We start from the raw sequence: 23,906 nt of genomic DNA, 5'->3' as shown, positions 1-23,906 counted from the left end.
GTGTGTGTCGTCACCAGTCCATGTCGTCACCAGTGTGTGTCGTCACCAGTCCATGTCGTCACCAGTGTGTGTCGTCACCAGTCCATGTCGTCACCAGTGTGTGTCGTCACAGTCCATGTCGTCACCAGTGTGTGTCGTCACAGTCCATGTCGTCACCAGTGTGTGTCGTCACCAGTCCATGTCGTCACCAGTGTGTGTCGTCACCAGTCCATGTCGTCACCAGTGTGTGTCGTCACCAGTCCATGTCGTCACCAGTGTGTGTCGTCACAGTCCATGTCGTCACCAGTGTGTGTCGTCACCAGTCCATGTCGTCACCAGTGTGTGTCGTCACAGTCCATGTCGTCACCAGTGTGTGTCGTCACCAGTCCATGTCGTCACCAGTGTGTGTCGTCACCAGTCCATGTCGTCACCAGTGTGTGTCGTCACAGTCCATGTCGTCACCAGTGTGTGTCGTCACAGTCCATGTCGTCACCAGTGTGTGTCGTCACCAGTCCATGTCGTCACCAGTGTGTGTCGTCACCAGTCCATGTCGTCACCAGTGTGTGTCGTCACCAGTCCATGTCGTCACCAGTGTGTGTCGTCACAGTCCATGTCGTCACCAGTGTGTGTCGTCACCAGTCCATGTCGTCACCAGTGTGTGTCGTCACCAGTCCATGTCGTCACCAGTGTGTGTCGTCACCAGTCCATGTCGTCACCAGTGTGTGTCGTCACCAGTCCATGTCGTCACCAGTGTGTGTCGTCACAGTCCATGTCGTCACCAGTGTGTGTCGTCACCAGTCCATGTCGTCACCAGTGTGTGTCGTCACCAGTCCATGTCGTCACCAGTGTGTGTCGTCACCAGTCCATGTCGTCACCAGTGTGTGTCGTCACCAGTCCATGTCGTCACCAGTGTGTGTCGTCACCAGTCCATGTCGTCACCAGTGTGTGTCGTCACCAGTCCATGTCGTCACCAGTGTGTGTCGTCACAGTCCATGTCGTCACCAGTGTGTGTCGTCACCAGTCCATGTCGTCACCAGTGTGTGTCGTCACCAGTCCATGTCGTCACCAGTGTGTGTCGTCACCAGTCCATGTCGTCACCAGTGTGTGTCGTCACCAGTCCATGTCGTCACCAGTGTGTGTCGTCACAGTCCATGTCGTCACCAGTGTGTGTCGTCACCAGTCCATGTCGTCACCAGTGTGTGTCGTCACCAGTCCATGTCGTCACCAGTGTGTGTCGTCACAGTCCATGTCGTCACCAGTGTGTGTCGTCACAGTCCATGTCGTCACCAGTGTGTGTCGTCACCAGTCCATGTCGTCACCAGTGTGTGTCGTCACCAGTCCATGTCGTCACCAGTGTGTGTCGTCACCAGTCCATGTCGTCACCAGTGTGTGTCGTCACCAGTCCATGTCGTCACCAGTGTGTGTCGTCACCAGTCCATGTCGTCACCAGTGTGTGTCGTCACCAGTCCATGTCGTCACCAGTGTGTGTCGTCACCAGTCCATGTCGTCACCAGTGTGTGTCGTCACCAGTCCATGTCGTCACCAGTGTGTGTCGTCACCAGTCCATGTCGTCACCAGTGTGTGTCGTCACCAGTCCATGTCGTCACCAGTGTGTGTCGTCACCAGTCCATGTCGTCACCAGTGTGTGTCGTCACCAGTCCATGTCGTCACCAGTGTGTGTCGTCACCAGTCCATGTCGTCACCAGTGTGTGTCGTCACAGTCCATGTCGTCACCAGTGTGTGTCGTCACAGTCCATGTCGTCACCAGTGTGTGTCGTCACAGTCCATGTCGTCACCAGTGTGTGTCGTCACAGTCCATGTCGTCACCAGTGTGTGTCGTCACCAGTCCATGTCGTCACCAGTGTGTGTCGTCACCAGTCCATGTCGTCACCAGTGTGTGTCGTCACCAGTCCATGTCGTCACCAGTGTGTGTCGTCACCAGTCCATGTCGTCACCAGTGTGTGTCGTCACCAGTCCATGTCGTCACCAGTGTGTGTCGTCACCAGTCCATGTCGTCACCAGTGTGTGTCGTCACCAGTCCATGTCGTCACCAGTGTGTGTCGTCACAGTCCATGTCGTCACCAGTGTGTGTCGTCACAGTCCATGTCGTCACCAGTGTGTGTCGTCACCAGTCCATGTCGTCACCAGTGTGTGTCGTCACCAGTCCATGTCGTCACCAGTGTGTGTCGTCACCAGTCCATGTCGTCACCAGTGTGTGTCGTCACCAGTCCATGTCGTCACCAGTGTGTGTCGTCACCAGTCCATGTCGTCACCAGTGTGTGTCGTCACAGTCCATGTCGTCACCAGTGTGTGTCGTCACCAGTCCATGTCGTCACCAGTGTGTGTCGTCACCAGTCCATGTCGTCACCAGTGTGTGTCGTCACCAGTCCATGTCGTCACCAGTGTGTGTCGTCACCAGTCCATGTCGTCACCAGTGTGTGTCGTCACCAGTCCATGTCGTCACCAGTGTGTGTCGTCACCAGTCCATGTCGTCACCAGTGTGTGTCGTCACCAGTCCATGTCGTCACCAGTGTGTGTCGTCACCAGTCCATGTCGTCACCAGTGTGTGTCGTCACCAGTCCATGTCGTCACCAGTGTGTGTCGTCACCAGTCCATGTCGTCACCAGTGTGTGTCGTCACCAGTCCATGTCGTCACCAGTGTGTGTCGTCACCAGTCCATGTCGTCACCAGTGTGTGTCGTCACCAGTCCATGTCGTCACCAGTGTGTGTCGTCACCAGTCCATGTCGTCACCAGTGTGTGTCGTCACCAGTCCATGTCGTCACCAGTGTGTGTCGTCACAGTCCATGTCGTCACCAGTGTGTGTCGTCACCAGTCCATGTCGTCACCAGTGTGTGTCGTCACAGTCCATGTCGTCACCAGTGTGTGTCGTCACCAGTCCATGTCGTCACCAGTGTGTGTCGTCACCAGTCCATGTCGTCACCAGTGTGTGTCGTCACCAGTCCATGTCGTCACCAGTGTGTGTCGTCACAGTCCATGTCGTCACCAGTGTGTGTCGTCACCAGTCCATGTCGTCACCAGTGTGTGTCGTCACCAGTCCATGTCGTCACCAGTGTGTGTCGTCACCAGTCCATGTCGTCACCAGTGTGTGTCGTCACCAGTCCATGTCGTCACCAGTGTGTGTCGTCACCAGTCCATGTCGTCACCAGTGTGTATCCTCACCAGTGAATGTCGTCACTAGTGTGTGTCCTGACCAATGTGTGTCCTCACTATGAATGTTGTCACAATTGTGTGTCGTCACCAGTCCATGTCGTCACCAGTGTGTGTCGTCACCAGTCCATGTCGTCACCAGTGTGTGTCGTCACCAGTCCATGTCGTCACCAGTGTGTGTCCTGACCAATGCATCATGTCTTCTTTATTGTTATCATTTGATATGTATGTTCAAATCTTCATCATCCTGAGGAGGGTACAGTGTCTCAAAATTAAGTTTCACAATCATAATCTTAATTATCAAGGCCTCGTGGTCAATACTCATGAATGATATACTCTGTCAACTGGTAAACTACTACTATGCCTTTTTAAATGGTTACCATGGCAATATTTATCATCAGTAGTGTAAACTATGGAAATGTATGAAAATCTCTTATTCAAGATTGTAATTATCTACTTTCTTTTTATCACTTTTTTGACAGAAAGGAAATTAAATACATCAAATACTGAGTGAAAACTAATGTGATGTATTCGGTGTTTCAGGTACACTTAGGCCATCCACCGCCGCTTCTATAAGTTCCCTAATGACAAGCATTTTGAGGGTTGTCAGGAGGTACTGGTGAGCCAGAGGAATATCTAAGGTGACAGAGGTGATCTGGTTTGTGGGGGAAGACGCCTGGTGAGGACCTGCCCGTCATGTGGTCTTTTAGCAGGATGCACCGTGCTTACCAGGGTGCGGTGGTCCACTGGCTCCTCCTCCGTCTGCTGTTGGCTCTGGCACCAGCCTCAGCCCATCGCAGACTGAGGGTCCAGCTCCCCATCCCGATCATCAACAACTCGGTAAGCTCTCCTTCGAGTCAAGTAAGCATGATACTGGACGACACCCGCAGCTAACCCGTTAACGTCGATAACCATCATATGGTGACTTACACAGCAGACGCCATGTGACGTATTAATATCTCCAGTCATGGTGAGAGTGATAACCCCCAGAGCTGCTGAAGATATACACATCAAATGATTAGTCATCAAACATATAGCCTAGTTAGCGTGTGTGATGCTGTTGATGATTATCCTTCATCATCTGCCTCACTCTCTGTTGCCACAAGTTTCTTGTGTCTAATTCATTACTTGAGGCACGACTCTGATATCTGAGTGACAGTCAGGTATGACAATGTTTCTAAGATCATGTGAATATGACAGTAAAGACAAGTTAATCTTAGAGTGTAATGTAATATGAATGACTCTCTCTCTCTCTCTCTCTCTCTCTCTCTCTCTCTCTCTCTCTCTCTCTCTCTCTCTCTCTCTCTCTCTCTCACTACTATGAATCACTTTCCCGTTTCTCAGCTTGAGCCAGTGCTGGGTCAAGACCGGACAGACACTAATTCTGTCCGAGCAGAGGAGAATTTGCAGACAACATTTCCATCCACGAGAACACCACCACATTTGGATGCTCCGGGCAAGACTCGTACAGAGGGAACCTCGGAACCTCAGCTGATCATAATTACAGAAGATCCTCCCCAGAACGAACTGGGCTACCGTCTACCACGAGCCCTGCAACCCCTTCACTATAACATAACGGTTCAGCCCTTCATCAACGGCAACTACAGCATCCACGGGTCTGTGCAGATAGACATGGTGGTACTACAGGCCACCGACAATATTACGCTCCACGTTCTGGACTTAGACGTTCAGCTCAATACTGTTAAGGTGAGAACGTCCTCCTGGGTTGCTAGAGAGAGAGAGAGAGAGAGAGAGAGAGAGAGAGAGAGAGAGAGAGAGAGAGAGAGAGAGAGAGAGAGAGGGGGGGGGAGGGTCACAGAGTAAGGAGTTACTTCAGGAAACATCCATGTTGTATAGAACTTTATGATCGCCACTCATCCTGCATTATTAGACGCTGTCATAAGAACGTAGGGAAGTTATGGTACGTCATATCATGAGGGATTTAAGGGTTGTATTGAATCACTACGGATGTGGTGTAACTGATCACTGATTGTACTATACGTACAAAATACTATGAAATTTGAATATACGGTGATTATAGAAGTGTTCTTAGTTTCTTTTTCTGATCTACGCTGCAGCATTTCAGCTTTCATAGTAAACGTAAGGATGTTTGTTGAATAAATTTTGTCATAACAGCTGACACCAGCAGGTGGCTCGCTTCCCGCCATCACTCACTTCTCGTCAGACAAGGTCCGTCAGGTCTTCCTGATCCATCTGAATGAGACACTGCAGCCAGGCAGGAGACTTCGCTGCTCCATGGACTACATTGCCAGACTCAACGAGTCCAGAGGCTTCTACGCCACCAAATACACTGACAACCTCGGTCATGAAAGGTAAGGGACTGATGCCTCTATGCTTGGTAGAGTCGAGAGCCGCAGATGGGGAGGTGAGGTTATAATAACCCTGCAGGCAGAGATTACCTCCTGGTGGGTGAGTCGGTTTGTTGCATGACAGCTACAGTATATTGGTAGATGGCGAGTGATATCCTCGGTAGATGGGCAGGGGGTCAGCAGGTCTTTTACTTGAGGTTCACGAAACCACTTTGCCCACTTGGCAGCGAACGGAGCCTTCTGCCGGACAGGTAAAGAACATGGCCTCTTGATCCTCTTGCTTGTCCGGTGAAGGACAAGACCTGTTGCTTGTGTAGTGAAGGAAGTAGACCAAACATGGTACAAGACAATGACATCAAATGATGAAACCATTTATCATTCTTTCATAATGTTCTTTAATTCATAATAAGGAGAACAAATATACCCTATCAACTTTCACTTACAGGAACATCTTGAGCACCTTCTTCCAGACCACCTTTGCCAGGAAGGCCTTCCCATGTTTCGATGAGCCTGGAATGAAGGCTACCTTCCAGCTTCACGTAGTGAGAGAGGAGAACATGACGGCCATCTCCAACATGCCATTACTCACTACTACCCCCATGTGAGCAGGTTGATACCACATTAATGTTCAGGTAGTGGAGGTGGAGCACAGTCTGTAATAATGTAGGAAGTCTGAAGCTACAAATGTAAATTTCGTGAAAATCTGATAACATGGCAGACGAAACTAAAGAAGTATATAGTATACATAGTATTGTGTTTATGACACGCATACAACATGGGCCACATGCATAGTGAGAGTAGGCGTTGTCTTAGCATTATCTTTGATATGTGAATACGTTAAAGATATTTCGGATGGTATGTTAAGCTTGACGTTTGTGGACATTACACCCTGTCATTTGGTAAGCCTGCAGATCAAATAACCATCTTACCAACTGCACAAACAACAGCTGTATTACAATAAGGCGAGTATGGTCTTACAGTGGGTCATCTTGGACACCGGAACGTGTTTACGATTTTTTTCTGTGTGGTTATTACTTGATGCCAACCACCTTATCGGCCCCAGCTGTCTAAAGGCATACAGCCAAAGAAATTGACCAACCACACAAGGATTTTTTTGTTACATATCATACAGAAAAAAGGTACAGAAACAGTGGCATTCGGACTAGTATTTAGAGATGAACAAACACCGACTACCATTACACAGTTTGTGATGAACAGTAAAACTTCAGAAGTTGGAAGACTAACTTGGATTGAATTAGACTATGAGTTGGCAACACAGACTACTGGTGTCTGCACCAGCAAGTACATAATTGTATTTGGATATCTAAGTCATCAAATTCCATGTCAAAATGATTTCACTGTATGACATTCTTAAGCCCTAGATAATCCTAAGCTGCTCTCTGATTAAGACTCTTCTTAAGTCCAAACTTTATATGTCACAGAGAATCTGATGTTTCTTGATAAGTTCCTTTGTGTCTCCTTTGCAGCAAGGACTAACATCATAATCATCCAGAAGATCGTGTAACTTAGACAAGAATTAAGTTTCCGTTTAGTTTCCAGTTAGAATATTTATGTACACATTGCAAACAGCAGAAGTCCAAAAGTTTAAAGACTTTTGGCAAACACTCTGTATTTGTTCATCTTTACTGGAACATCGAGTCAAGGGAAATGACTTGGTCACCACTGGCCAGTATATAAGTGAAGGAAAATGTTCATATTCCAATACATTTCACAGGAGGTCAGGAAGACGTAACTGACACATGACCTACTTTTTCCTTTAGGGCTGATCAAGATGGTTGGGTTATGGACCACTTTGATGTAAGTCCACCAATGTCCACCTACCATCTAATTCTCATCGTCTCGCAACTCGAGTATGTGGATGCGACCAGCCATGGTAACATTCCCATACGAGGTACGTTCCGGCCAGGCAGCCTTGTATAGGATTGTCTGCAATCTAACTTATGCTATCATCAAGATATGTGATAAGAACTTATGCTATGATCAAGATATGCGATATGTATGGTACCCTATGAGTAAAAGTATGCTATGAGTAATTTATGCTACAAATAAGGTATGCTGTAAGGAAGGTATACTATGAGTAAGGTGTGCTATACCTGAGGTATTCTATGAATAGAGTATGCTGTGAGAAAGTTATGCTAGGAGTAAGGTATGCTATGAATAGGATACGCTATGATTAAGTTATCCTGTAAGATATGGTATGAACAGGGTATGCTGTGAACAAGTTATGTTGAAATTTAGGTATGTTATGGGTAGGGTATACTGTGAGTAAGTTATGCTATGATTAGTGTATGGAGGAAATAGTGACATACACTTGTAAGGCCAGAAATCTGTTATGTTTTCATATTGTTTCCGAAATGTCAATCCACTGAGGGTAACTCGTTACAAGTCGTGGACATGTAAAAGTACACAACGTTGGGTCATGTTAAGAAGATAATAAGGAGTCATCATGTGATCATCTGGTTACCTAGTCATACCATAATCATCATGTGATCATCTGATTACCTGGTCATACCATAATCATCATGTGATCATATGGTTACCTGGTCATACCGTAATTATCATGTCCCGCCTGGCAAGTTACTCACCTCAGATTTTCACCAAACATTCATATTTCTGGCCATGTTCATAATCGTTAGAATACAAGCTCAGTAAATGCAAAGTTACAAGGATGGGATCTCGTGAAAGAAGGCCTCGATATGAACATCATCCACAGGAAAAAAGCTTCAGGGACTTGTGTGGAGGAAATTTTGGCGGTTGATATCGTCCCTAACAGTCCCAGAGTCCCGGCTTAGATGGGTAGTGAAGACGGTCCAGTTATCTGGCGGCAAACATGAAGACCAAACTCAAGTTCATGGGAGGTAACATTCAGCGAGCTGTTCTCATCCTACATAAGGCCAAAACTAGAATAAGTTTCTCACCTAAAAATAGGAGTTAATAGAGAAGGTCCAGAGGAGTACAACAAAGATGGTGACAGAATTAAAGGCTATGAGTTACATGGAACGGCTGTTGGTCTTTATTTTGTCCATCATAGAAGTAAGAAGAGTCAGGGGCAACCTAGTCACAGCCTTTAAGTTTTTTATTCAGACTGGTAATGTTGACAGCAAACAGTTCTTCAAAATATTAAGGGAAAGAACAACCAGACGATATGACATAAAATCTTGCATGAAACTTACTAAAACAGATTTGAAGAAGCATTGTTTAAGAATGGTGGATGAATGGAACAGACTGAATGAGGATATAAGAAATGTGGACAGCAAACAGGTGCAAGAGTCATGTGGCAGTAGAGTAGGTACAACTGATGAAGCCACAGAAACGTAAAGCTCACTCCACGTACACTACGGGTAGGCACACAAACACACACACACACACACACACACACACACACACACACAACAAACCGATCGCTAATTTATAAGAAGTAACGGAACTATGTCCTTGAACAGTGTGGGCGAGGCCTGAAGTTCTCCGCCATACTACATTCATACAAGAAATTGCCTCAAAGTTACTTGCTTTTGTGGAGGAATACCTGAGCGTGCGGTACCCACTGCCCAAACTGGACTTTGTGGCCGTACCAGGCAATATCAAGACTGCCTTTGAAGGCTGGGGAATCATCCTGGCTTATGAGTAAGACAAATAACATCATGTTTGTGTAGACTTAATCAAGATTCCTAATGTTCATTTAGATATAAACTAAAATGATTTTTTGACTTTGTCAATGACAAACTGAAGCAACTAGGTTAGGATATCTAGTTTGTAACAATTGACAAAATCCTTCTTAATTTCTTGTCTTGTCTCTGTATATGATTATAGTTAAGCTAAGGTTTTCACCAACTAACACTGATATTGCACATAAATGTTTAATCAGAAGGTATAAGATGAACTTAAATGCAACATACAAATCATAAACCTTGGGACATTCAGTGCCTATGGCAGTTGCTTATATTTATGGCAGTAATATTTGTGAATCATCTCACTTAAGCCACACGCAACTTGATATTGATTTAACCTAACCTTCCATTATCATCAAATGTGTCGTTCTGGTCAAGGAGGAAGATCCTGTTTTGATTCATCATATTTTCATGTCCTACTCTAACCATACGCCTGGAGGAACATGATGATCTTACGAGGGTTTTAGATGACTCGTCTTCCAACTTATTATCAGATTCGTCCAATTACCTGTATTGTTAATTACCTGTATTGTACATTCTCATCATCTGTACATCAACATGTGTTAAGATGTTTAGTTAAGCATGAAATATCTACGAAGACAGAATATTGAGACGTTTTATTTTCACTTAATGTTGGTTAACTAAATATCATCATTTATGAATGTAATTTGGATATATATATATATATATATATATATATTAGCTTTTTTGATGAATTTCTGAGCATTGTCTTCTAAATCTACTGAATTTTCCGTATTTGGTAGCGAGTTCTTCTTGGTGCACGACCCAGCAACAGATGATGAGTCACACAAGCAGGATATTCTGAATATACAAGCACATGAAGTGGCCCACCAGTGGTTCGGTGACCTGGTCACACCGGACTGGTGGAACGACATCTGGCTCAGTGAGGGATTTGCTTCCTACCTACATCATCTTGCTGTCAATCATGTTAGTCAACCTTTATATATATATATATATATATATATATTTTTTTTTTTTTTTTTTCTTTTTTGCTTTGTCGCTGTCTCCCGCGTTTGCGAGGTAGCGCAAGGAAACAGACGAAAGAAATGGCCCAACCCACCCCCATACACATGTATATACATACGTTCACACACGCAAATATACATACCTACATATATATATATATATATATATATATATATATATATATATATATATATATATATATATATATATATTATGCTCAGAACACTCAGTTACCCGTGCTATCTCAGCTACCATCCATGTTAGATATGTATATAGATCAAGTATGATAATTAGATAAAGGATTAACAATATATCTTACGTTGATGACGTAGTGCACAGCTACTAACACTTTCACCGTGTTCAGCTGAGTCCAATGAACAACACAGTGGAGGAAGATATATTGGAGACCACACAGGCAATCCTCTATGAGGACAGTTGGGAATCCCACTCTATCAACCTTCCTGTCTTTCGACCAGAGGAGATAGAGTATATATTTAACAGCATCGCGTATTATAAAGGTTAGTACAATGTTTTCGTTGACCGTTTCCACAGCGAAAGCTAACGTTTTTCGAAGTGAAAATTGATATATGATATTGTAATGTGTCATTTTGCAAACCAACTGACTTTTAAGACACTTTTTGCCTGTCACATTGTGGGATTCTTCTTATGATTGCGATGAGGTTCTGGTGGATACTAGCTGTAAAGGGGTTCTAACCCTTCTAATTACCGCCCCAGCACTCTCACTTCCGATGTCTCTAAAGTTTTTGAAACTCTTGTCAACTCTAATTTTCTTAAAGATTTAGAATTCCACTCCCTTCTTTCAGTCCACTGATGCGGTCTGTCCTACGTAACCCATCTCTGGTGCTCCTCACTACGAAATTTTGATTTTTAGTCGTGGTTCTCAACATCTGCAAAGCATGTGACAGGTGTGGTATGAGTCTTTGCTTTCTAAACTTCCTTCCTTTGCCTTTCCTGTTTCACTTTGTTTGTCACTGCATAGATTCCTTCCAGTTGCTTCACCATGGTAATCATTAATGGAACAACGTACCTTCTTATCATGCCAACAGCACTATTCTATAGGGCTATGTTCTGTTGCCTACCCGTTTTCTTCTCTTCAAAAATGATACTTCCTTGAACCCCTGACTCTATCAACTATTACGTCGATGCTTCTGCTGTTCATGTTTCAAGTCACTGACACTCTCCTCCTCCACCTTCTTTTCTCACTGAACGAATTTCCTACATTACTTTGGGCCTGTGCAGCAGTAACCTGGTTAATTCGACAGAGAAAATGTAATTCATACTTATATTTTTTTCTAGATCTCACTCATTTCCAGCTCTAAAATTTCAAAACACTACAATCAAGTCCTGATGTAACTTTAACAAGTTCGCCATAACCATATCCTTCATTTTTTCCTGTAAATCCCACATATTGAACCTCACAGACTTTTTCCGCAAACCAATGGGGGCTGCCAGAATTATTCCTCTTCCAAGTAACTAACTCACAACTTCACTGGTCTTGTGTACACCAGTGTGGAGTACCACTTGCACTTCCGGGCTGGCTCCTCGTCCACCTCTCCCTTAGCCAAAACGGAAGCAAAAGCCTCCCGCCTTATGGCCTCCTCTGCTGTCATCTCGCTTCAACCATCCTACTTTGTCACCCGTGCTTTTGCTTCCTCCGCTTTGTTCTGCAGTTATCCTTTCATCTCCTCTCTCTCTCTCTCTCTCTCTCTCTCTCTCTCTCTCTCTCTCTCTCTCTCTCTCTCTCTCTCTCTCTCTCTCTCTATGTGTGTGTCCCAGCTACCAAGCCCTTGGCCCATGGCACACGACTGGCTGCTGCATCCCACTGTTTCTGTGTGGAGACGAACCATACGAGGATTATTTCAGAAAATGTATTTTCGAGAGATCCAGTTCTTCATGCAGACGACGCATCAACTGGAAACATTAAGATGGATCATACAGTGATGATTCCTACACTCATCACCAGACTGAATTTCTCCAGTTAAGTTCATTCAACAAATATGAATGATAATCATGATGGGTCGAGAAATGGAAAGATATTTTGATTTCAGGTCTAGATTTTGATCTTCCGAGAAATTAAGATAAATTATCTTTGATTATCCAGGTACGTGCATCATCCACATGATGAGCCACATCCTCTCGAAAGACACCTTCAGGATGGGCATCACTGACTTCCTTAATACCTGGTGAGTACGGCAGACTCAGTCATCCTTAGTTACCAGATGAACAACATTCTAATACAATTTGTTGACGGAGGATGTTATTGATAATGTTGACTTATCAGGATGGTTATTAGATGATATTCATAAATTAAATATTAAAAGTATAATCTACGTCTATAATCTTTCTGCATCATATTAGTCAGTACTTGTGTTCTGGGCTGCTTCACACACACACAATATTTGCTTCATACATTATGACACACCAAACATGGCATCATCATGATGGTAGACTCAACAGTCTTATCATCCGCGAACACTGTATAAACAGAACATGAACTCAGAACTTTTTATAAGAGGAGCTGAGGTAACTGCAGCAAGTCTGTGATCGTCACTAGAGAGGGTATGAATGTGGAGTGGGAACACATGAGTGAGACCACTCAAACAAAACAAAACAAAAAAATCCTACATCTATTAATCTTTTTCATTTCCTGTATATCAAATGTTTGCGTGAAAATTCTATCCTTTGCATTGTTGGCATGTATCATTTTCTCAGATATTTTTCTATTGATTTCCTTTTTTGACCAAATATGTTGTATTACCTGCCATTCTCATATGTGATATATTTCAAACCCTCTCTTATCGCACTCATGATTACCAGACGAACAAACAAGTAGGTCTTCATTCATTAGGCTAGCTCTATCATCGATTTCCTTCATGGTTTGGATGATTTAGAATGTGAGACGAAGAATCATTTTCCTTTGGTTAGGAAATACAAGAACGCCAGACAGGATGACCTGTGGCGCCACCTGACACAAGCAGGTCATCAGCAGGGCACGTTGGCCTCAGGCATGACCGTGAAGATGATCATGGACACCTGGACCCTGCAGTCTGGCTACCCTCTCATAACTGTTGTGAGGAGCCCAGACGGCACCTCTGCTACTGTGTATCAGGTAAGATCATTACATTGGACTCGTGTAGTGAGAGACGATGGCTGGCTGTTATCATTAAGATTAATCTTGTCAAATATATATATAATCGTCAATTTCAGGAGAGGTTCCACCTATCAGTGGATGGCAACTCTACTGACGGCCGCTTCGACAAGTGGTGGGTGCCGATAACATACACAAGTCAGGACACAGCCAACTTCAGCGACACTCAGGTCAAGATCTGGATGAAGGACACTGAGACACAGATCAGGATCCCCTCCTTGCCAAGCAGGGATCACTGGGTCATCTTCAACCTGCAGGAAATAAATTTCTACCGAGTGAACTACGATGATCATAACTGGAAGCTGCTCATCCATCAGCTCATGACTGACCACCAGGCGATTCATCTCACAAATCGAGCCCAATTGATTGATGATGCGCTGGACCTGGCACTGGCTGGTAAGTCTGTATTTGCAAAAAGAAGTATATTTTGAGGTCCCTCAGAACGATATGATGAAAAGGAAAACACATTATTTTAGTAATATATGATATTCGTGATGTGAGAACTGAGTGAGGAATACAGGAGCAAAAAGAACACAACAATGTCGTTTCATCGTTCACAGTGAAACGTAGCTGCTCCTGGTGCGGCAGGAACAGCCAGAGACTAAACTGTATAGCATTTACGAGATGATTGCTTGGTGAATGACTCATTCTGGTTCTCCACGATATCGCTCTTGTCTGGATGATATGCAGATAACACTACGTACAGTGGAAGTAAAGTAGATAATGTCATCTACTTAGATTTTCAGAAAAATTCGATGAAATCCCGGATCAAATATCATATTATTAGCATCTAACATTACTGTCACTCCTTTAGGCACGTTAGAATTTGCCGGTATTTCTCTTTAAGTCATCTGTACACATTTCTCCTCTTACTGTACTTTCTGATCTCTTCTGCTGTCACAAACAGCCTCGAAAGGACACTGTGGCGTGTTAGTATTTAACTTTGAAATTTGGATCTGTGTTGATCTCTGAAGGAATGAACAGTAACGATTTTGTATGGCCGTAAACATCTGCCATTGTGACTGAATGTACATATGTTAGTCAAGTTAACGTCAGGATGAATCAAGGTCATGCTTATATCTCGTGTTACATGGATAATCTCTCACTGAAAGATTGTAAAGCTCATTTTCAGAAGCATACACGGAGTTTTGTTATATATTACTTATGATTTCAGGGAAATTACCTTACAAGACCGCCCTCGATGTCACAGAATATTTGGTGAATGAAACAAATGAATTACCCTGGGCAGCCTGTTTTAACAACATAGAGCTTATAGAGTCACTGTTGAAGGATACTCCAGCATACACAGGCATTCAGGTAAGCATATTTTGTCTTACAAAATTTGCCTTAGTTCTTGTTTCTCGAACGAGATCTTCCCATCTCTTTGTCAGACTTTTCAGTAATTCATATATTTGTGTGTTGCATAAATTTTCCCACCTCCACGAAGGTGCTTCAGAGCAGACCAAGATATCTGAAAATATATTCCTATTGTCTTAGTTTCACTGATGCCTTATATATGAATTCAGTATTGTAGCCATACATTGATCATAATTCGATATTCTAGTAATACATTAATTATGATTTAGTATTGTAGCAATACACTGAACATGAATCAGTATTTCAGTATTGTAGAAATACAGTAATCATTATTTACAATTGCAGTAATACATTAATCATCATTCAGTATTGTAACGATATATTAATCATATGAAACTCCTTCCATTCACGGTTGTGTTTAACTCTGTATAATTCTCCTGTTCAGACCTCTGGTGTTGCTTCACTTCTCCACTATCAGGTAAACAATCGAGTTCTGATGTTTTACAGAAGTACCTCTTGTCGTTGCTCGTTCCACTGTTCAAGGTAATTGGCATAGAAAATGTTTCTCTAACTCAAGATATCCAAAAGCAGCATTCTGAGATGGTGAAGTGGGCATGCAGCCTCGATCATCCAGACTGCATCCACCTCGCCCAGACTCTCTATTGGCAGTGGATGAAGAATCTCGAGGACATCCAGTAAGTCAGTATGTACTGCACTTGGTCGATATGGCTGTTCCTTCTTCTTTCCCTCAGTCACGTTGAGGCAGTTAACAAGAATTATTCTCACTGCTGCTCCTGAGTACCAGGAGGATAGATGGGTGAGCTGGATAGATGGGTAGGCTGGATAGATAAATGGGCCAGATAATTGGGTGGTTAGATAGATGAGTGGGTGTTGGGTATTCAAGGCTAACGACCCATGGAAGACCATTAGGCCACTTGTCCTTCTTCCATACGATTGACAAGTCTCTTAACAATCATTTTGATATATGAATGTCTTAGTGATAGGGATAGTGAAGAACAGAGAGGGACAGATCACGACGCTGCAACACAGTGGTTCTCAGCCTGGGCATCTTAGATACAGGTCTGTGCAACCCTAGCCCTGCGTATGGTAACTCTGGCCCTTCGTCTGCATAACTCTAACACACACTCTCTACTGACACACACCCTCCCTATCCCTGACACACACCCTCCCTACCCCTGACACGCACCCTTATCACAACCTGCAAAGTCTACAAATTACTGTTTTTTTAAATTGCTTCTTTGGCACAGAAGAAGCCAAAAAAAAAAAAAAAAACAGAAACAAACCATAAATCACTCACGGTCCTGCAGTTGTACGAGAATCTACATGATCCATGCTTATGGACAGATGAAGGAGCCATACGTTTCATAGTGAATAGATAGTCTATATTACCCTTGGCTGACCAGATGATGGAAGATCTGCTGAAAAGCTGTTGTTTATGGTAAGCAAAACAAGTAACTGCACTTGAGATATGAAAATCTTGCAAATGCAGGGAAAATCTTGCTCATATGTTGTAATGCTTAGCAATTCACGCAGACAAATATGTCCAGGAAATTAAGAAGACTTACTGAACGTCACAGAATGCAACGTATCAACCTTAACATGATACCTGGATCACGAGTGTGAACATTACTTACCTGATGATTTGCAGATTTTTAAATTTACGTTTCTAGGAAAATGAAAATATATCCTTTAATCGTATTCTCTATATTGCTGTAGGTTAGTCTCAGCTGATGTACTGGAGACAGTGTACTGCACGGCCATAGCCCACGGAGGAGAGGAGGAATGGCAGTTTGCATGGAAGCAATACTTCCAGACCAGCGATGACCAACATAAAGACCTCATCCTGAGGGCACTTGGCTGCAGCAGAGATCCTTTGGTCAAGGCTGGGTGGGTACCACTTGGCTTGGTGGTAAGGCAGGAGGGGCGGGGGGGGTGACAGAGAGGGGTATGATGCTGAACGAGTACTGAAGAAAATGTTTTATTGTTGCTTTCACATAATTCATTTATCAGTCTCTTTTATCCTTATCCCATCGTGCTGTAAATGTGAGTGTGCTTACATATATCATAAATAGGTTAGACTGATTTGTCAGATGTCTGGAAATTAAAAACAGTAATTGTCGTATTGTCTGAGAACCATCACACACCAGTGACCTATCAGATCCTTCTAACTAAATGCTGATGAAGCATTAAGTTTTGGACCACAACCTAAACTACACAAATGACTTCCCTCAGGTACTTACACATGGCCTTCACCCCAGGGGTCAACCTGAGACAACAGGATCCCTTCCAAGTTTTCAGTTCGGTTGCATCACAAGTTCCAGGACAGCATATCGCATGGAACTTCTTGCTGAAGAACTGGGAGAACGTCACCGCCATGTAAGTCCATACTATCATGTCTTCAGTGACATTTAGGAATTGATTATGTGAGGATAAGCGAAGATATGTGAGGATATGTGAGGATAAGCGAGGATATGTGAGGATATGTGAGGATAAGCGAGGATATGTGAGGATTTGTGAGGATAAGCGAAGATATGTGAGGATATATGAGGATAAGCGAGGATATGTGAGGATTTGTGAGGATAAGCGAAGATATGTGAGGATATGTGAGGATAAGCGAGGATATGTGAGGATTTGTGAGGATAAGCGAAGATATGTGAGGATATGTGAGGATAAGCGAGGATATGTGAGGATATATTCACTCCTGAAAAACTAGATTCATAAGTCACTGTATTCACTCTTATATTCCTGTGGATGGTACAGAGAAGACTCATGTATGTAAAGTTATTGTTAATGAAAGCAGTTACTAATCACAAGTATGTGAGAGATATGTGTCTCGATGTTGGTTGTATCTTTAATCTTCAGTTAAACTATAACACATACCAGTACGATATTTGCCACACATTCTGAAACTCGGTTCATTTAAACTAAGTTATTTCAATTTTTGTATTTCTTTCTGTTTCTCCTTCCTTCTCTCCACTTCATATCATGTTTCCATATATTCACATTTGTTGTTGTTTGTTGGGTTCTACGGCCAGCGACCAATGAGGAACTGGTCATGCAGCAGCTGCAGAGGCAATCTGGTTTATCAAATCGTGTGAAAATACGTATTTAGATTGGAGAAATGAAGGTACAAGTGTTAGATACTATGAAAATGTTGTAGCCTCTTTAGGTATGACTAAGTAAAATGACACTGACCATAAATGGAACAAATCCTCTATCATCATTTTGTTTTCCATCAATATCTCTGAGATCACATCAGCATCAGTGTTCTCCTCCTAGGTTTCCAAAGACAAGTGCTTACCATAACATTTTACGTAAGAATGTGTTGTTGACATAAACCATTTACAACATTGTGGGTTACATGATGAACTAACATATGTGGGATCTTCATGGTCCTCGTTACTGCAGGTTTGGCAAGGATGATGATGTTGTGAACCACTTTCTTAAGACAGCCACCAAGTACTTCAACAGCAGACGTGATCTGACACAGGTAAAGATTAACTGTTGTTACGTGAACAAATCTAAATGATTAAAGATTTTAAACTTTCTTTTGTACCAGTAAATAACTTTCTCATCAGTCTTATTTTTTCTTAGTTGTAGTGGGAGTTAATTCCTTGAGAAGTACAGGTAAATTTAAGATATCTATTCACACCGGATATGCCGTAAGAGTTAACTATGGTTTCAGTAACAGATATGATTCTTCAGATGAAAATAATCCGTCATTGTGTATTTCTGTTTTATCACTTGCACACATCTCCACGTGGCTTCCCATCATGCATGCAGTCACTCTTCTCACCTTTTCTCCTTGGTCATCCGCACACCTGCTTCCTCTTTACTGTTCCTCCTTTTTTATACACCCTTGACACGGCTGGCCTTTGACCTGGCCTTTATGGGTCAAAATAGATGCGTCCTGACTACACCCTCGACACCACGTGTCTGCTGTTTAAAAAGAATATTACTGACACATGTTGGGAGGACGGAGGCTGCAGTTGCCTATACCAACGCTCGGGCTCACCTCCTCACTCTTAACTTCAATACCAAACTCACATTTCCTGAGCCACATTACTGGCCGTCTTCCTTCCTGTTTTAGACGACAGGTGCTTCCAGTTGAGTGGGTGCTTGCATACCTCCACCATCAGCAAAGCTGCAGATTGCTCGACGAGTTATTGAGATACCTGATGACTGTGGCTATGAGAAATGTGAGGGCTGGCGACTATGATGGTCCTCGTTTCCCTCTGGTGGCAGGATCTGGAACCACTTTACCTTTCCCTGTTTCCTTAACAACTTATGAGAACTAGAAGAGACGAGACCCTCTGAAAGCGAGAGGTGTGCAGTTAGTCGCCATACAAAAATGTATTACGTAGAACATCAATATCTATTCTTTTTTCCTATCTAATTTTGTTATGATTGTATTTATCTGTAGCTGGAAGTATTTGTGAAGACAAACAAGAACGAGCCAAGTGTTGTGAGGGCGTCAGAGTCAGTGATCCATCAGACCAACTTCAACATCGCCTGGATGGACAAGAACTATGACACAGTGTGTGAGTGGCTCAACGACCATGGCTTCCCCACCAGTCCACTCCCCTCGTGATGCTCCTCCCTCACAACGTCTCCCTCCACCATAATACTGCCCTGCTCTCCGAATCTCTCAGCTGTACACCTTCCTCCCATTATACGTAGTTATGTGACCGTCATGGAGTATCACTCATCCCATACATACATATGTACACAAATTTTTGTTCTTTTCATGCATATTCGCCATTTCCGCGTTAGCGAGGTAGCGTTCCAGAACAGATGTCTGAGCCTTAGCGGGAAAACTCACTTGGCCCCTTCTCTGTTCCTTCTCTTGGAAAAGTAAAAAGTGGAGGGGAGGATTTCCAGCCCCATCCTCGCTCCCTACCGTTTTAGTCGCCTTCTACGACACGCAGGGAATACGTGAGCAATATTATTTCTTCCCTATCCCCAGGGATAAGAGAGAGATTGATTGATAAAAGTAAATCATTTTGCTGAAGAAATGTGTACACTGAAGATATGATTTATGATGCAGTTATATCAACAATGCATTAATGAGTTTGTTCAACTTTCGACCTACTGTGATAACCACCCTTACGAGATGCCTACCTGTGTGAACCCAGTTGAAACTAGTAATATTCCCATGCAGGTACCTCGTCAAATGGTCAAGGTCCATTTCCTCTTGACTGAAATCCTTGAAAATAAACTGGAGCTGGGGGGAGGGGGAGGGGGGGGGATCTCTACATCCATGAGGTCCCATCACGCGGATTAGTTGCTATAGGATTTTCAAGGAACATTTTGAAATTCAAAATTTGGGAAATTTCATGTAAATGAAAACTAAATTGGTGCTCTCACTTAAGCGAGTGTATCAAACTCTAGAATTGGGAAGTACGAAAATCAAGCTGCACTTTGGGTTAAAGCATTCTAGACTTGCCAGTGTGTGCCTCTGTATGTATACCTGACCATTTATCCTCATGAGCCTGATTGTTCAACATTACTTTAAGCAGCTGCCGTAAAACTCTACATCTGAGATTTCAGTATAATGTGTTATATCGATCAAATACACACATTAAATCCAAAAGCCACGAACACCACAGCCAAGGTGCCAGTGTGCTCTCCTGTGTTGTGCTTAAACTTCCATAATAGATCCGTTACCACAACCATTTGTCTTTCATTTATAATATCGAGCAACTCAGGACAGAAATGATCACTTGCTTCCCGGGAACCAACCTTATGCGGCTCCAGCCTCGGACTTGAGTTACCTATAACAGTTCTGTTTGGAAGTTCTTCTCTTTATACAATTTGACTTTAAAATCTGAGGATATAATGACCCAATATGAATCAGAGAAGTCAACCATATGAGGAATGATGTATGGGCGCCGGTATTGTATATGAATATTGGAAAGGATCACTATTGAGCGCGTGATCAAGTATATTCCTATGAGTCCACTGTAAAATGAAACACATGTTTTCCAGGTGCACTTTCGTGTAATAATCTCATCATCAGGGGAGATACAAGAGAGAAATATGACAGTCAGTTGATATACAACGAAGAGACATAGCTAGGACGCCATTTGGTAAACAAGTGACTACCCGAAAGTAGGTCGGGTGTGTCCGGGTCTGGCAACAAGCGTATCATATAAACTTATGTGGACAAGAAGGCGAGATATTTAAAAATTTTGTCAACAATAAAGCCATCCAGTTTGTATAGACCTTCACTAATATTAATGTCGCAATTCTTTGTGTATTTAATGATAGAAGATTCAACGATATTTCTCGTGGTTCTGGAGTTAGAGTTAATAACTGAGATGACATTACTCCAGTCAATACAATGATCATAATTTTCAACATGATTGAACGAGGCATTTGATTATTGTCTTGTTCCTATACTATATTCATGTTGCTGACGCCAGTGTGCAGGTGTTCCACATCAACACAACATAGATAGGAAAGCCGGTGTTGAGGTGTTTAATGCGCACAACACAAGCAGGGAGACCAGTGTGCGGGAGATGAGCGCCCTGTGCCCATGATCATTATTTTATCCTTCATGTTAGTCACTTGCAGCAGCAGGAGGAGGAGGAGGAGGAGTGGAAGGGTGAAGTCCCGTCTGTCCTTAGCCAGTCGGCTGAGAGTGGTGGCTATGCAGCTGGCAACAGTGGCCACTTGGCTATCATAGGTGGCCACTTGGCTGATAGTGTTGACCCTTCAGGAGACAATATTGGCCATTCAGCTGTCATAGGTGGGTCATCAGCTGGCAGTACTGGTTGGTCGGTGAGAGTGGCGACCAGTCCAGCACTGCGGCACAAAATAAGGATATATACAGAATGTAGCGGAATAACATACGACATTGAGAAGCTATCATACAAAACAATAACATTCCCAGCCCCCATTTTCTGTAGTTCTACTATAACCCTGGGCAAGGTCCCCACTCTGGATAAGCATCATAGAGAATCATGATTGGTAAAGCTATGAAATATTCCCCGCCAGGTGGACATTACTGTAGTTAAGGGTTGAGGGTGAGGGGGAACTGTTGTTAGAGCGGAGGGGTTGATAGTGGGTCCCGCGGCCTTACTTCACTAACAGTGACTACCTTGTGTCTCCCCTGCGCCAGTAGGTGGCAGACTGTTGTCTGTTGTACTTATCTGTGTAAGCTCCTGCTCCTGTTCCCTGCTTGGCTACAACTAGATACTGCTAGAGTAGTGCTGCAGTGAAGTCTTTCCTTCTGGTTAGTCTAATTGTCTATTCAGCACATATCTGCCGGAGTCGGGTGGGGGAGAGCCTATATGTTCATGTTCAAAGAGGGGATTTACGAGGTGATTACGTGGACATTAACATGACCAATGAAGACATTCCCAAATGCTTAACCTTCAGCATACGGAACGTACGATCTTATTTACAACTTTAACACTAGATCTTTCGCGTGCCCATTGAACTGCTGATGTCTTGACTAAAGTCATTTATAATCTGCTGTTGCTGAAGTTATTCGTAATTTTATGTTGGCATTAATTTGATTATGATATCCTGATTACGTAGAACATGGTGTAGCATGACTCAGTAAGTGGTGTTACACTCGGGTTTGCTCTCTCGCGGATCTTGGGCTTGAAACCCCATACAGGAACGCTGTAGCAAACCAACGTTTATGTCTGTGGCAACCACACAGTGAGGTGCGGTCTGTGGCAGCCACACAGTGAGATCCGGTCTGTGGCAGCTACACAGTAAGGTCCGGTCTGTGGCAGCTACACAGTGAGGTCCGGTCTGTGGCAGCCACACAGTGAGATCCGGTCTGTGGCAGCTACACAGTGAGGTCCGGTCTGTGGCAGCCACACAGTGAGGTCCGGTCTGTGGCAGCTACACAGTGAGATCCGGTCTGTGGCAGCTACACAGTGAGGTCCGGTCTGTGGCAGCCACACAGTGAGGTCCGGTCTGTGGCAGCTACACAGTGAGGTCCGGTCTGTGGCAGCCACACAGTGAGGTCCGGTCTGTGGCAGCCACACAGTGAGGTCCGGTCTGTGGCAGCCACACAGTGAGGTCTGGTGATGACAGGTGGTCGGCGCGTGTCTCGCCTGTATCACAAGCTGTCGCTTAAGGTAAAATAAGGCGTCCAGATCCTCCTGGCGGCTGCTGGGTTGGTTAGTTCACCCTGGTGGTGTGGGTGGGATGTGGGCTCGGGTCTTGTTTGAATTTGATTCTTGTTGTAGAAAAAAAAGCGTTTATTGCATTTTCAATTTACACACACACACACACACACACACACACACACACACATATATATATATATATATATATATATATATATATATATATATATATATATATATATATATGTGAAGCGTCCGGGGTAAACCATGGAAAGCTGTGTAGGTATGTATATTTACGTGTGTGGACGTGTGTATGTACATGTGTATGGGGGGGGTTGGGCCATTTCTTTCGTCTGTTTCCTTGCGCTACCTCGCAACCGCGGGAGACAGCGACGAGGTATAAAAAAAAAAAAAAAATATATATATATATATATATATATATATATACATATATTTTTTTTTTTTTGTCGCTGTCTCCCGCGTTTGCGGGGTAGCGCAAGGAAACAGACGAAAGAAATGGCCCAACCCACCCCCATACACATGCCTTGATTCAATCCACTGACAGCACGTCAACCCCGGTATACCACATCGCTCCAATTCACTCTATTCTTTGCCCTCCTTTCACCCTCCTGCATGTTCAGGCCCCGATCACACAAAATCTTTTTCACTCCATCTTTCCACCTCCAATTTGGTCTCCCTCTTCTCCTCGTTCCCTCCACCTCCGACACATATATCCTCTTGGTCAATCTTTCCTCACTCATTCTCTCCATGTGACCAAACCATTTCAAAACACCCTCTTCTGCTCTCTCAACCACGCTCTTTTTATTTCCACACATCTCTCTTACCCTTACGTTACTTACTCGATCAAACCACCTCACACCACACATTGTCCTCAAACATCTCATTTCCAGCACATCCATCCTCCTGCGCACAACTCTATCCATAGTCCACGCCTCGCAACCATACAACATTGTTGGAACCATTATTCCTTCAAACATACCCATTTTTGCTTTCCGAGATAATGTTCTCGACTTCCACACATTCTTCAAGGCTCCCAGAATTTTCGCCCCCTCCCCCACCCTATGATCCACTTACGCTTCCATGGTTCCATCCGCTGCCAGATCCACTCCCAGATATCTAAAACACTTCACTTCC

General features: G+C 43.7%; 2 protein-coding genes across 4 annotated transcripts in view; both read left to right on the top strand.

Annotated features, from left to right (window-relative positions):
* Positions 1-3,410: 3,410 nt before the first annotated feature.
* LOC139765056 (aminopeptidase N-like) lies at positions 3,411-19,350 on the top strand. Of its 2 annotated transcripts, XM_071692143.1 has the most exons (17): positions 3,448-3,988; positions 4,493-4,855; positions 5,285-5,481; positions 5,924-6,079; positions 7,260-7,390; positions 8,943-9,123; positions 9,932-10,115; positions 10,519-10,672; positions 12,277-12,358; positions 13,101-13,284; positions 13,383-13,719; positions 14,498-14,640; positions 15,148-15,335; positions 16,378-16,548; positions 16,894-17,037; positions 18,070-18,151; positions 19,085-19,350. In XM_071692143.1, the coding sequence occupies exons 1-17, from the start codon at positions 3,845-3,847 to the stop codon at positions 19,250-19,252; spliced, it is 3,009 nt and encodes a 1,002-aa protein (XP_071548244.1). In that variant the 5' UTR covers positions 3,448-3,844; the 3' UTR covers positions 19,253-19,350. The 2 variants fall into 2 exon arrangements, with proteins under 2 accessions (XP_071548245.1, XP_071548244.1); XM_071692144.1 differs by lacking the exons at positions 16,894-17,037; positions 18,070-18,151; positions 19,085-19,350 and having other exon boundaries at positions 3,411-3,988; positions 15,148-15,343; positions 16,378-16,509.
* Positions 19,351-21,756: 2,406 nt separating this feature from the next.
* The window catches only part of LOC139765055 (aminopeptidase N-like), a 23,340-nt gene continuing 21,190 nt past the window's right edge, over positions 21,757-23,906 (top strand). The window contains exon 1 of one of the 2 annotated variants that reach the window (XM_071692142.1): positions 21,757-21,898. Coding sequence is in view for 1 of the 2 variants with exons in the window: in XM_071692141.1 (XP_071548242.1) it covers positions 22,710-22,760 (51 nt within the window). In the remaining variant the exon portion in view is untranslated. Of the gene's footprint in view, positions 21,899-22,628; positions 22,761-23,906 lie in introns of those variants that run through there. The other variant, XM_071692141.1, reaches the window with a different exon arrangement.

Source organism: Panulirus ornatus, chromosome 52, assembly GCF_036320965.1.
Source record: "Panulirus ornatus isolate Po-2019 chromosome 52, ASM3632096v1, whole genome shotgun sequence".
Classification (NCBI taxonomy): domain Eukaryota; kingdom Metazoa; phylum Arthropoda; class Malacostraca; order Decapoda; family Palinuridae; genus Panulirus; species Panulirus ornatus.
The sequence above is the reverse complement of the archived record's forward strand: the minus strand, read 5'-3'. Positions and strand labels throughout refer to the sequence as shown.